General features: G+C 39.6%; 1 protein-coding gene across 1 annotated transcript in view; it reads right to left on the bottom strand.

Annotated features, from left to right (window-relative positions):
- LOC140228959 (uncharacterized) overlaps positions 1-12588 on the bottom strand; it is a 114972-nt gene that overhangs the window by 66562 nt on the left and 35822 nt on the right. Inside the window, exons 25-33 of the mRNA XM_072309221.1 lie at positions 12201-12316; positions 11650-11746; positions 10253-10324; positions 6667-6738; positions 6060-6131; positions 3934-4011; positions 2607-3510; positions 2099-2231; positions 1338-1573 (exon numbers count right to left, since the gene is read on the bottom strand). Of these exons, the coding sequence (XP_072165322.1) occupies positions 1338-1573; positions 2099-2231; positions 2607-3510; positions 3934-4011; positions 6060-6131; positions 6667-6738; positions 10253-10324; positions 11650-11746; positions 12201-12316 (1780 nt within the window). The remainder of the gene's footprint in view (positions 1-1337; positions 1574-2098; positions 2232-2606; positions 3511-3933; positions 4012-6059; positions 6132-6666; positions 6739-10252; positions 10325-11649; positions 11747-12200; positions 12317-12588) is intronic.

Below are 12588 nucleotides of genomic sequence, written 5' to 3' on the forward strand. Positions count from 1 at the left end.
TCAAATGTAACGTTACTAACCGCGGAATTGCCCTTATGAAGAACTGATCCACACTACATTTTTATTTTTTTTAAAAACCTCAAAGGGCATGAGTTTCAAAAATGTCCCTTTGAGAAGCTTTATGACCCTTGAATGTGTAATTTCCCATATGATGTAGGTGCAAATCTCATCAAAAACACATTTATGATGTTTAAAAGTCAAATGAGAAATATGACCTCCACTATAGAGGATGCATGCAATGCACACAAGTCTATGGGAAGTATTCATCCCATACAAATTCTGCTGGTTTATGTTGATCTATTGTGTCAGATCTCTTCCTCCCTCCCCCCTTCCCCTTCCTTACCCCCCCCCCCCACCTCTCTCCTCTACCCCCCCCCCCCCCCCCAACTCTGTTTGTCTACAATTTGTTTTCTTATTATGTTGTTGTTGTATAGATAGATCTTTGTACATAGCAGGCATCAGTATCACACAACTTTGAAAGACTGTGTTATTTTAATGTATTTCTTTGTTTGGCTACCACTGAAACAGGTCAAACTTCATAAAGTTAGTCTGTTTGACAAAACAGAGTCTTTTCAAGTATTTTGTAGGCAATAATGTGATGATGACACCCCCATAATCAAAGATTACTGCCTGCCTCTAGGTATTTATCTTATGAAGAACTGATCCACACTACATTTTTATTTTTTTAAAAAACCTCAAAGGGCATGAGTTTCAAAAATGTCCCTTTGAGAAGCTTTATGACCCTTGAATGTGTAATTTCCCATATGATGTAGGTGCAAATCTCATCAAAAACACATTTATGATGTTTAAAAGTCAAATGAGAAATATGACCTCCACTATAGGGCTCACACCCGTAAATACAAGGGAATGCCCCAGGCCCCTTCACAAATTCGTACCAAAGATACCAAAATAAATGAAGAAAAAAATTGATTAAAAATCAATGATGTAGTTTGGCAAAAAACTGAATAGCTGTAGATATTGAGTATGAATTCCTCTACAAGTTGCATTTTGGTTGGAAGATGAAAGCTTTTCTGGTGGAATTTGAGGGGACTATATTTCATTGGGTACGTGTACGGAAAATGGGTGATTTTTTGAGTGATAAGAACTCGTAGTCTGGCTTTGCGGACCCCTGGACAGAATTTGAACTGAATTATCCACCCTGAGAATTTGATGGATGAAAGGGTATATCTAACTTATCCAGGTTAGTGAAGCCGAAACACCTCATTTCTCCCAGCTGTTTTACAGAATTTTTTGAAATTTGATTTTTAACACACATCCCTATGGGGAAATATTTATGGGTGTGAGCCCTGTACGCATGTTTTACAATGTTAATTTACCGTTTGAACAGCGATTCCATCTTCAGGCAGCTGAAGAAAGCGTGAAGCAGGGAAACCAGCCTCTTTCATGGATTCCACAGCACTGGCGATGTCTCGACTGATCACCTGTTGCTCCCCATACGTCAGATCACGCTCATTATGCGAGATCCAGTCACGCATGCGCAAAGGTTTGGGATTCGGCATAGGATCAAAAGGTGTAATGAGCGATGGCGTGCTCTCTTGGAAAATGGTACTCACTGAAATCACAAAAGAAAAGAGAAATGACATAGATAGCGAGATACAGAAATTATCATAGCAATGTTTGATTAAAACGTATAGGCCCTATCTTCCTGACAGATCATTAACTTCTCGTTTTGTTATCATAGCTACACTATTGAAGGGTACGTTTTTAACAATTATACGTCACACTTAATTTCGTAAATCGACCTTATAATGACAACTGGAGGTTAGTATTTTTGTCCAATATCATAAAAATGTCTGTAAAATGATACAGATAACACTGATAAGTAGTCGTAGTAGTAGTCCAAGTACATCCATAGGTGAGAGAAGATATACAAAAGTGAATGAGATTGTAACGGTGAAACAGCAACTCCTCCATTGAAGAACACAAACATGTAAGTAAACATATATCGGCCTGTGCAATTGTCTCACTACAGAAAATCAAGAAAAATAACACGGCAGATGCGGAATAGACCAACTGTTACTTCTTGCTAGATAATGACAATAACATGGACAGACGCAGATCTCGACTAGCAGCAAACCTTTTGTCTTAGAATTGTCCATGTGACTGGATATGTTTGATTTCCTCGTGCCGTGAAGGGAAGATAGTGTGTAGAGGTACGGATTGAGAGACGAGTTGACCGGGAGAATAAAGACAGCAGTCCAGGCATACACCTGCAGGATAAAATAAAACATAAGAGATGGAGACATTGTAAACACACTTGAATGATAACGGGATTTCTGTTTTGCCATTACACGTTATTCATGATTCTTTCTTTTTATCATTTAGCTACCTAAAAAGAGAAAGGAAAGAAATACATGTACGTGTGATAACGCATGTCTCATGACCTTTACTTCAAGATTCTTTAATCTCGCAATTGCTATTTAAAGTCCTATCAAGATGTAGCCTAATATGGTATGAAACATGGTATTCTTTTATTTTCCTTCTTGTTACGTTACCATTTTAAATTAGTTTACACCATCCTTAGTTATGGAAACACAGTGTAATGGACAGGACATTGAACGTAGAAAAGTCAAAACGATGCTAACCTGAGCCGAGATGACGAGTTTACCGGCAGCAGACATGAGGCCCATGGTTATTATGGGCATCCAACAAATCAGGTCCGTACCGACGATCAGCGCCATCTTGGATGCAAGCTTGATCTCCTCAGCTAAATGAGCGTTGACTTTAGATCCCTTTCCTCGTTTTACTATCTGCTGCTTGGTGAGTTTGATGGATATGTAGATGGCTATATAGCACAGGAGTGTGATGAGAAACCCGACAAAGTTTGCTCCAATGAAGAGGGAAATGGAGTAGTGCCACCCAACAGGTCTGTTGACAGTCAAAGGTAATGCTAGGCATACACCTGACTGCCCGTAGAAATTCCCCTCTATGTAGGCAGGAATAACAACTGGTAAGATGCTCACTAGTAGGGTCAGACTCCAGATGGTGAACTCAATAAGACGAGCCCGACGTACCGTCAAGTGGAGACCTCTTTTAAAGGGCGCCACCACATGGATGCATCTATCTACACTGATCATCATGATGAGACAAACCGACGCCTCGCTGGATACGACAGATACCATACCAGCCACTTTGCACACAATACTTGACTGCCAAGCCTCGGCATGGATTGCGTAGTTTCCTCTAAAATATACATCGGCTGCTGCAATCGTGATCATATATAAACCCATCAAGAAGTCTGAGATGGCAAGATTGGTGATGAAGCTAGACTGCACGGAAGTGCGTGAGTCTCGGCGAGATTTGAACATTCGATAGAACACGACAAATCCATTGCCGGCAAAGGCACTAGCACCAAGGATCCAGATAAAGACACGGAGAATGTTATTGGACATCAGATCCTCGCAGGATGAAAACTGATCACGTGGTGCCTTGCAGCCTTCTGCGTCGGTTAGTCCAGAGAGACAACAAAACACGTATCTGTCCGCGTGTCTATGAAGAAGGCATAACGTCATAGAACGGTCAATATCCTTCAACTAAACACATTCTACGACAATTTTTGATGTTCATTATTATTGTTTTGTCCGCGTGTCTATGAAAGAAGCATACCGGCATTGTACAGTCAATTTCCTTCAGCGAAACACATTCTATGACAGTTTTTGATATTTCATATCACATTAATTTATAAATGTCCTCATCATTTCTATTACAAATACACTTAGATGAAATGAAGAAATAAGTAGAATGGTAATGCTTGTGTTCATAACTTACAATCATAGGCGCATTCAAGCATAAAAAACCCAAGGTGTGAAAGCCAGCTCTTATCTCTATATTTCCATCTTTTGTTACACCATTTAGTATGATTCTTTTATATGATTATCTGGAATCTATATAGTGAGAAGAAACAAAACTTACATCACTTTCAGACTCTGCAAGCCATGGAATAAATCCAGTCCTGATGTTGTGAGTCTGATAGAAGTCTCACGAACATCTCTGAGAAAAAAAAAAAACATAATAGAAAGCGTTGACAACAAAGAAATACGAGGTGGAACGTTCCGTCATTTTTCTTAGATTCTCTTGATACCTTTCCCCATACAAGCCTCGCCTCCCATCATGTAATTAGGTGTAGATGCTTGAAAAATTGGCACTTCCGTATAAACTAATGTATTCCCTTACACTTATACTACTTGAACACATGTTTACTTAACACCGGACTTCAACAATAATAATAATAATAATTGCATTTATATGGCGCTTCATACTGACGTTTCTAAGCGCACTTTGCTACTCATACAAATAGATTAGAAAACACAATAACATTAACAAAATCAGCGTTAACAGTAACAAAAGAAGAAGAAAGAAAAGACAAATACATGTGATACAATGGTACAATAATTGATAACTGTGCGCCTCCAGGAGAAAAAAAAAATTACAACTGATTAAACAGGTGAGTTTTAAGAAGAATTTTAAATGATTCGACAGATGAGGCATTCTGAATATACAGAGGGAGTTTATTCCAAAGAGTGGGAGCAATGGAAGAGAAGGCTCGGTCACCATAACGGGTTTTTGTACGTGGGCCATGAAGTAATTGGAGAGAGGAAGATGAACGGAGGGGTCTGGCAGAAGAGGAGGAGCGGAGAGAGACTAGGTTTTGAAGATATATGGGTGCAAGATTACGTGTGATTTTGTACGTCAGAAGTAGGATCTTGAAAGTAATACGGGAATGGACTGGAAGCCAATGTAGTATGCGGAGAACAGGAGATATATGGTCATGTCTCCTACTAAGGGAGACTAATCTAGCGGCTGAATTTTGGATACGTTGGAGAGGGGATATGTGAGAAAGAGGGAGGCCGGCAAGGAGGGAGTTGCAGTAGTCCAGATAGGAGGAGACGAAGGCATGGACGAGCCGCTCAGCTGATGATTGATCAAGCAGACGCCTGGTCTTCCCTATTTTGAAAATACCCCATGATGCAGACTTACAAATGTTTGTGATATGGTGTTTAAGAGTTAAGTGTTTGTCCAAAGTAAAGCCAAGGTCTCTAACACAGTCAGAGACCTTAATAATCCCATCCCGAGTAGTTAGATCTGGTAGAGGAACTGTGCTCCTAAACTGTGATGAGAAATGGATGAGTTCAGACTTGTCTTCGTTCAGACGGAGTCTGTTGGCAGTGGACCAGGCTTTGATGTCGTTGAGACATTCTCTCAGTGAATTAACAGCAGCAATCCTATCGCCAGGTGACATAGTTATGTAAATTTGAGTGTCGTCAGCATACATAGCGTAGTTGACTCCATGATGACAATTGATGATTCTGGTGAGTGGACCTGTATAGAGGAGAAAAAGAAGGGGGCCGGCAACGGATCCTTGCGGAACTCCGCAGCTGATAGGACTAGGACGTGAACAGGTCCCATTGATTATCACCCTCTGTGTGCGATCTTGAAGATATGACTTGATCCAGTGGATGGCAGTGCCTGTGATGGAGTAGTCATTACTAAGTCGTTGTAGTAGCAACGTGTGGTCGAGCGTGTCAAACGCAGCCGAATAGTCAAGAAGAAGAAGAGCAGCCTCATTGCCCTTGTCGACAGCAAGAAGGAGATCGTTGAGCACTTTCAACAAGGCAGTTTCTGTTGAGTGGAGGTTGCGGTATGCTGACTGGTTTGTAGGAAGCAGATGATTACTGTCAACATAAGACATTTGTAATTACAAAGAACACAAACGGTCTCAAATGATTATACAAAAAAGTCTCCTAACATAGAGCTTACTCTGCAGCAAGCCTAAAACATGTCGAACTGTAGCTTGTTTTTCTTCTTTTTTGATGCATAGCATCATGTAGGAACGTTTGGAAGTTTATGCCAGAATTTCTAGAATTGTATAGGTTCATTGTCACCAGATTTCCTTTGAATTCAGAGTTTCTTCAGCTATTTTGATACAATCATCGTTTTTTATCCCCTCGACGAACTGACTATATCATGAGGCTATTTATGATGTAAGTTTTAACAATAATATCAAGGCTATTATCATTGTTTTTGTCGATTCAACTTACAGTTCTTGCAGGTTTGACAAATTGTAGAAGGTTCGTGGACTGACGTCATCTAGTGGATTGCCTTGGAGAATCCTGTTTGAAGAGGAGGAAACGATACATTTTAACTCTTTCTGTTCCATGGTGTTTGGACAGTGTGTGCAACTCTATGGGGTTTTCTGACGCTCAAGGCACACAAAGACACGAAAGGGTTAAGAAGGTATATGCCTCAGGTTAGACTTACCAATGACTTACAGTCGTTCACAATGACATCACCTCGCTTTCCCTTTATTTCTCTCCATTTTTGTGCAGTTAGTTTGTTTGGAATGAATGCTGTGAGATATTTAACAACGTATGAAAACTCGGACATTGAGATAATTTATATAGGCCTATATTCATCACTTGATAAGGGCAATACGTTGTATGGGTTACCGGGCGGCAATGGTTACTATGTTCAGATTCCCGTATTTCCGAATCTTTCCACAAGTGGAAATAACAAAGCGTAGTCAATCAGATAACATTTTCTAATGATGACAGCGTTTGGATTATTGGTAAGAGGTAGTATAAGTAAGAGCGGTATAGTCATTGAAATTGTGAGTGAATACAGTGAAGAACGCTTAGGTGTACTCACAATTTGGTCAACCTCTGTAAACCGCGGAGTGAGCCTTGAACAAGCCGGCTTATGTTGTTACCTGACAAGTTCCTGTTGATGAGAGATTAAATCACAGAGTCATTGGTAGCTTGTTTAAAGGACAAGTTCACCTTCACATATACACGTGTAATGAGTGTAACACATCAGTCACTGTCAGTAAAAGTTGAGGAAAATTGGACAATCCGTTCAGAAGTTATGCATCTTAGTTAATTCAAAAGTCATAAATAAAGTATCTGCGCAGTCACTGCCGGATGAAAACAATACTACAGTCTATGATGTAACATGTGTTGAACCAGTGGCGTACCGTGGGTCAAGACATTGGGGGGGGGGGGGGCAACTCATGGCAGCAACATCAGAATTGCATAACGGTATAAATAAATGCGAGCGAGCGGAGCGAGCGAGCTTGAAAATTTTGACATTTTACAGTCCCAAAACTGCCGTTTGTAGCTATATATAATAATATATTTGCTTTTGAATTTAAGGGCGTTGCACTGGGCGCAACTGCTGGCAGTTGCTGGCAGTAACATGAATGGCATAACGATTGAATGCGAGCGAGCGAAGCGAGCGAGCTTGAAAATTTTGTCATTTTACAGTCCCCAAACTGCCGTTTGTAGCTATATATTTTCGCTGTGGAAATTATTGGGAGGGGGCGCACCGGGCGCAACTGCTGGCAATTATTACTAGTACTGACAGCAACATCAGGAGAATTGCATAACGATTAAATGCGAGCGAGCGAAGCGAGCGAGCTTGAAAATTTTGACATTTTACAATCCCAAAACTGCCGTTTGTAGCTATATATTTTTGCTTTGGAAATTATGGGGAGGGGGCGCACCGGGCGCAACTGCTGGCAATTACTGACAGCAACATCAGGAGAATTGCATAACGATTAAATGCGAGCGAGCGAAGCGAGCGAGCTTGAAATTTTTGACATTTTACAGTCCCAAAAATGCCGTTTGTAGCTTTATTTTTTCGCTTTGGAAATTAAGGAGAAGGGGCGCACCGGGCGCAACTACTGGCAATTGCTGGCAGTAACATCAGGAGAATGGCATAACGATTAAATGCGAGCGAGCTTGAAAATTTCGACATTTTACAGTCCCAAAACTGCCGTTTGTAGCTATACTTTTTCGCTTTCGAAATTAAGGAGAAGGGGCGCACCGGGCGCAACTGCTGGCAATTGCTGGCAGTAACATCAGGAGAATGGCATAACGATTAAATGCGAGCGAGCTTGAAAATTTTGACATTTTACAGTCCCCAAACTGCCGTTTGTAGCTATACTTTTTCGCTTTCGAAATTAAGGAGAAGGGGCGCACCGGGCGCAACTGCTGGCAATTACTAGTACTGACAGCAACATCAGGAGAATTGCATAACGATTAAATGCGAGCGAGCGAAGCGAGCGAGCTTGAAAATTTTGACATTTTACAGTCCCAAAACTGCCGTTTGTAGCTATATTTTTCGCTTTGGAAACTCAGGAGGGGGGGGGGGGGGCGCACCGGGCGCAACTGCTGGCAATTATTGGCAGTAACATTAGGAGAATGGCATATAACGGTTAAATGCGAGCGAGCGAAGCGAGCGAGCTTAAAAATGTTGACATTTTACAGTCCAAAAACTGTCGTTTGTAGCTACATGTATTTTTTTTTTCGCTTTGGAGGGAGGGGGCGCCCGGTGCTCCCCCTGGATCCGCCACTGGTAGTCAAGGGTGTTGGTTTATGTTCATGATTGGGGGAGTATGACCAGCGAGGGGGCGTCGAAGTGACCAAGCGGGAGAAGGATGTCCAAAATCTGCACTTTATATAGAGCATCCCCTAATTTTTTTGCGTTTGTGACTCTTGTGGGTGTGTGTGTTTCATATAGATGGAAAAGTTAGGAAATAGCCAAGGTCAAGTCTTATTATTGGCAATGCAAGGCATTTTAATATAGACTAGTATGTAAAGCAACACTGCAAAATCAATGATCAAGCTTTGATAGCAAATGCGCACAACCTATCAAACATCACATTGCGTAACATTGCAGCGACTCTTTTTGCCATTCCGATGTTCTGAGTACACTGCGCACATCCTGCTTATATTCAAAATGCCAACCAGGAATCACGCTGAATCACAATCTTTTGTCGTCTCCGGGCTTTTTGAACAATGTTTCACTATAATACCTCTTTAGTTATATGGTTAAAAGAAATCTTAGAAAAATATCTTTTTTCTTGATCATCCTTTCATGTCGATTTCAAAATCAGTTTACTAACCCTTGAATTACCATTTTGGTAGTTTTTTTCCTTTTTTTTTTTCCTTTTTTTTTACCAGCGGATTGGGGGGGCACGTGCCCCCCCATGCCCCCCCCGTAGTTACGCCACTGTGTTGAACGATATACAGAAAATAGAAGAATTCCACAAAATTTACTAATTTTTGAAAAAAATTCATATTTTCTCCACTTATTACTGATGTATGTTAAGCGCAATATCATCCCCCCTTCCCTGGCCTTCTGAAAGTTCTGTACGAGGCAAGTCAAGTACTCTTTTATCATGAGCGTGTGACATCACATGCTGTCGTAATTTTCTCATCCAGCGATGGCGGCATTGAAACTTCAAAATTCACTTTTCTTGAACGGATTGTCTATTCTTTCCATTTTTTGAGTGCATAGGAACATTATCACTATGCGTTATGCGCTATATAAGCACTGAATATCATTATTAGTTATTATTATTGTCTGATTTTCCTTAAATTTTCACTGATGTGTTCCATCAATACTTTGCTGCATTCACTCAATTTACCCGTATTTTAAGATGAACTCATTCTTTAATGTCCATCTGATGCGAGAGGTGAGTTTTCTTGAGTTGAGATAAAGAATAATTATTTATTGTCAAGATTGCAACTGCTGATCTGCAAATTAACAAACAAGATCAGCAGTTGCGATCTTAACAAATCTAATTTGTAGAGGGAGACAAAGTGAAGAAACTCGCACCTGAACCTTCACCCCTCTGAATAATATCTTTCTTTCAATGGTGTATTGTATGCCAAACATGTAAAAGGACTGTCGCATTGTCTTACTAGCCGAACTTTCTCTTCTTATCAGGAGAAAAAGTTTCTGTTTGACAGTCATAAGTAATACTTCCACACACTACTCCTCACGAGTTTCCGATAGGCCTATCACGTGCACGAGGCAACTTTTTAAAGGTATGGTACAGTATTGGTAGAGATGAGAATTGGGCTTTTAACTTTTTGCAAGATACCAAGAAAACACTTATGATATAGTACAGAGCATGCCATTTTAAGAGGAATTCAAAGTTTATTTGATGAAAATCGGGTTTGGAATGACTGAAACATCCAAAAACAAAGTAAAACAAAGCGATCGTAATGAAGTGTGGGTCCCACACTTTATTAGAATCGCTCTTTTTTGATATCTCAGCCATTTCAAAACCAATTTTCATCAAATAAACATTGAATTCCTCATAGAATTACATGCTCTTTCATATTTCATAAGAGGTTTCTCATTATCTCACCAAATAATGTTAGAAACCTAAAATTGGGTCTCAACCAAAACTATACAATCCCTTTAACCAACAGTTGGTACTTACAGATGCAAAATATTGCCGTTATCGACAAATGATCCCGGCACAATTTCTGAAAGTCCTGTGTTCTGCAAATCTCTGTAAAGAACAAGATAAAAATACCAGTAGGCTTATACATTCTATATTGAGAATTGTCAGCTTACCTCATCTTATGTAGATTTTGAAACCTAACCTACATTTGAACGTAGACTATAAAAGAAATGTAAAAAAAAAACACCTAAAGCTAGCGATAGAAGGAAGAAGAGACAACACTTTTAAGATTCTTGTTTATATCTCTAAGATTTATAATTTTTGTTTTATATTAGTGTCGTCTAGGGCAAATTATTTGTATAGCATGTATGGGGCCCCATTTTTCTCTCTCTCTTCTTTCTTTCTTTCTTTCTTTAAAACAGCAACAACAACTTTTAAGAAGCTAATGGAATAGCAGGAACACAGAAATTAGAACATTCGGGCCTGTCATTTGAAATAGTATGGATACGGAAAATCACGACTCGAGTCATTGTTTTTTTTTTTTTTTTCTCACCGATCTCATTCATTGGTCAACACATCGGCTGCATAGTCATTTGAACAGTATTGAAGATAATATGTTTTTGGTGCCTATGTAAGGAAAGTCACCGAAACTATGACAATTTACGCTTTTCTTTGTTATACATACCGCTCTGTGAACACCACAACTTAGTGCATCGACGTAATGCTGCATATTCCAAAACAAGGAATGTACCTCTGAATAACACAGTCCACGTATAAACATGATTGCGTTATGCCACATTTAAGACGAAATGGAAAACTTACAAAAAGGCCAGATATGGTAGGTTGGATGGGGCGAGACCGTGTTGAGAAGTGACGTTATAACTCGGAGGATGTAATATCAGTGACATGTTGCACGCTTCACTACGTCCCTCACATGAAAGTGATCTGTATGCAAGCACATCATGGCGAATCAACGAAATACATAATCATGTAATTATTCTTTTGTTCTAAGTCAAGAAGTAACTGAATGCGTCTACAAAACTGGCAAAACTGTGTCCATAATTTTGTCTTAATGATCAATTTCTCTGCCTATATATTTATGTATTTTATTTCTCCTCAACCAACTATTTATATGACGTGTTAAAATGTGATTCAATATAATACAAAATTAATTTACTGATGGCATTCATGTTTTATTCATCTTCTTGTTTGTCTACAGAAACACTCAGAGAAATATGTGACCTTGCCTCCATCTCCATTAATAGGCCACAGGATACGAGATGATATTTTACCCTTTCTAGAGACCAAATTGCAGGGACATTGTGCGTGTCCCAGGCATGTGTGTGCGTTTTTTAATCTCTGTGTATAGGATGGGTGTTATCGTTACCTTTGCGTGAGTGTGGCAATAGTCATCAAGAAACCTAGGTACTCACAGTTTTCGTGTGTCTGGGGACAGGGTAGTGGTATTTGCAGTGGCTATTGAGCAGTCAAAGCTAAGCCCTTCACAATGACATCCATCAGGACAAGGCTCTATGTCAGGCAAGAGAAGAAATCGACAGACTCCATGAATATTCTGAACGATCATTTGTTGTTTAATATGTCTTTATTCTTTTGGAATTTCAATCTACATCTGTATTTGACTGTAATTACGCGCAAAATTGTACGAAAAGATGTACATTGGTTACATTTAGGAATTAACACAAATAAGTTCAACATCTGCCATGGTAAAAGCTGATGACTTGAAAAAAGACCATACAACTCGATGCCTTAAGTTAGGTATAGGTTTGATATGCTAATAGAGGAAATGCTTGTAGTATTGATTAAAAAGAAAAGTTTTAGATAAGATTCAAGCATTGCAGAATAATGATCTTGAAATCCCTTTTGATGTCAAATTCATCTTGAAAATTGAGGAGGTTTGGGAATATGTGGTTAATGAAAATATCAAAGCAATGTTTCCCGTAATTTGTGCGGCTGTCAAACTTACCACAGAATAACTCATCGTCTTTCTCTGGGCAGTGAATCACCTCATCACAAACCTCGTCTTGGGTGATGCAGGTACTGTAACCATGGCAACGGTAACTCCCTGGGGGACAGACAAAGCTAGCTGCAGAAAACATAAATAAAACATTTCATTGCTGTCAAGATGCAATAGAGTTGGTTCAGTATAAAGAGCATAAATATCGTTTACGTACATACTATCCCGCGTACTAGTATCCTTTCAACAACAACAACAACAACAAAACAACAACCCAAAACAATGTTTAGAGTTTCACTTCAAAAGTTCGTTTTATCTAACCATTATCATTACATGCGCTTCGCACACAGCCTTTTATACCAGGAAGAAATATGTAGTTTTCTCCTGCTCTTCATTT

This window comes from Diadema setosum, chromosome 5, assembly GCF_964275005.1.
Source record: "Diadema setosum chromosome 5, eeDiaSeto1, whole genome shotgun sequence".
Classification (NCBI taxonomy): Eukaryota; Metazoa; Echinodermata; class Echinoidea; order Diadematoida; family Diadematidae; genus Diadema; species Diadema setosum.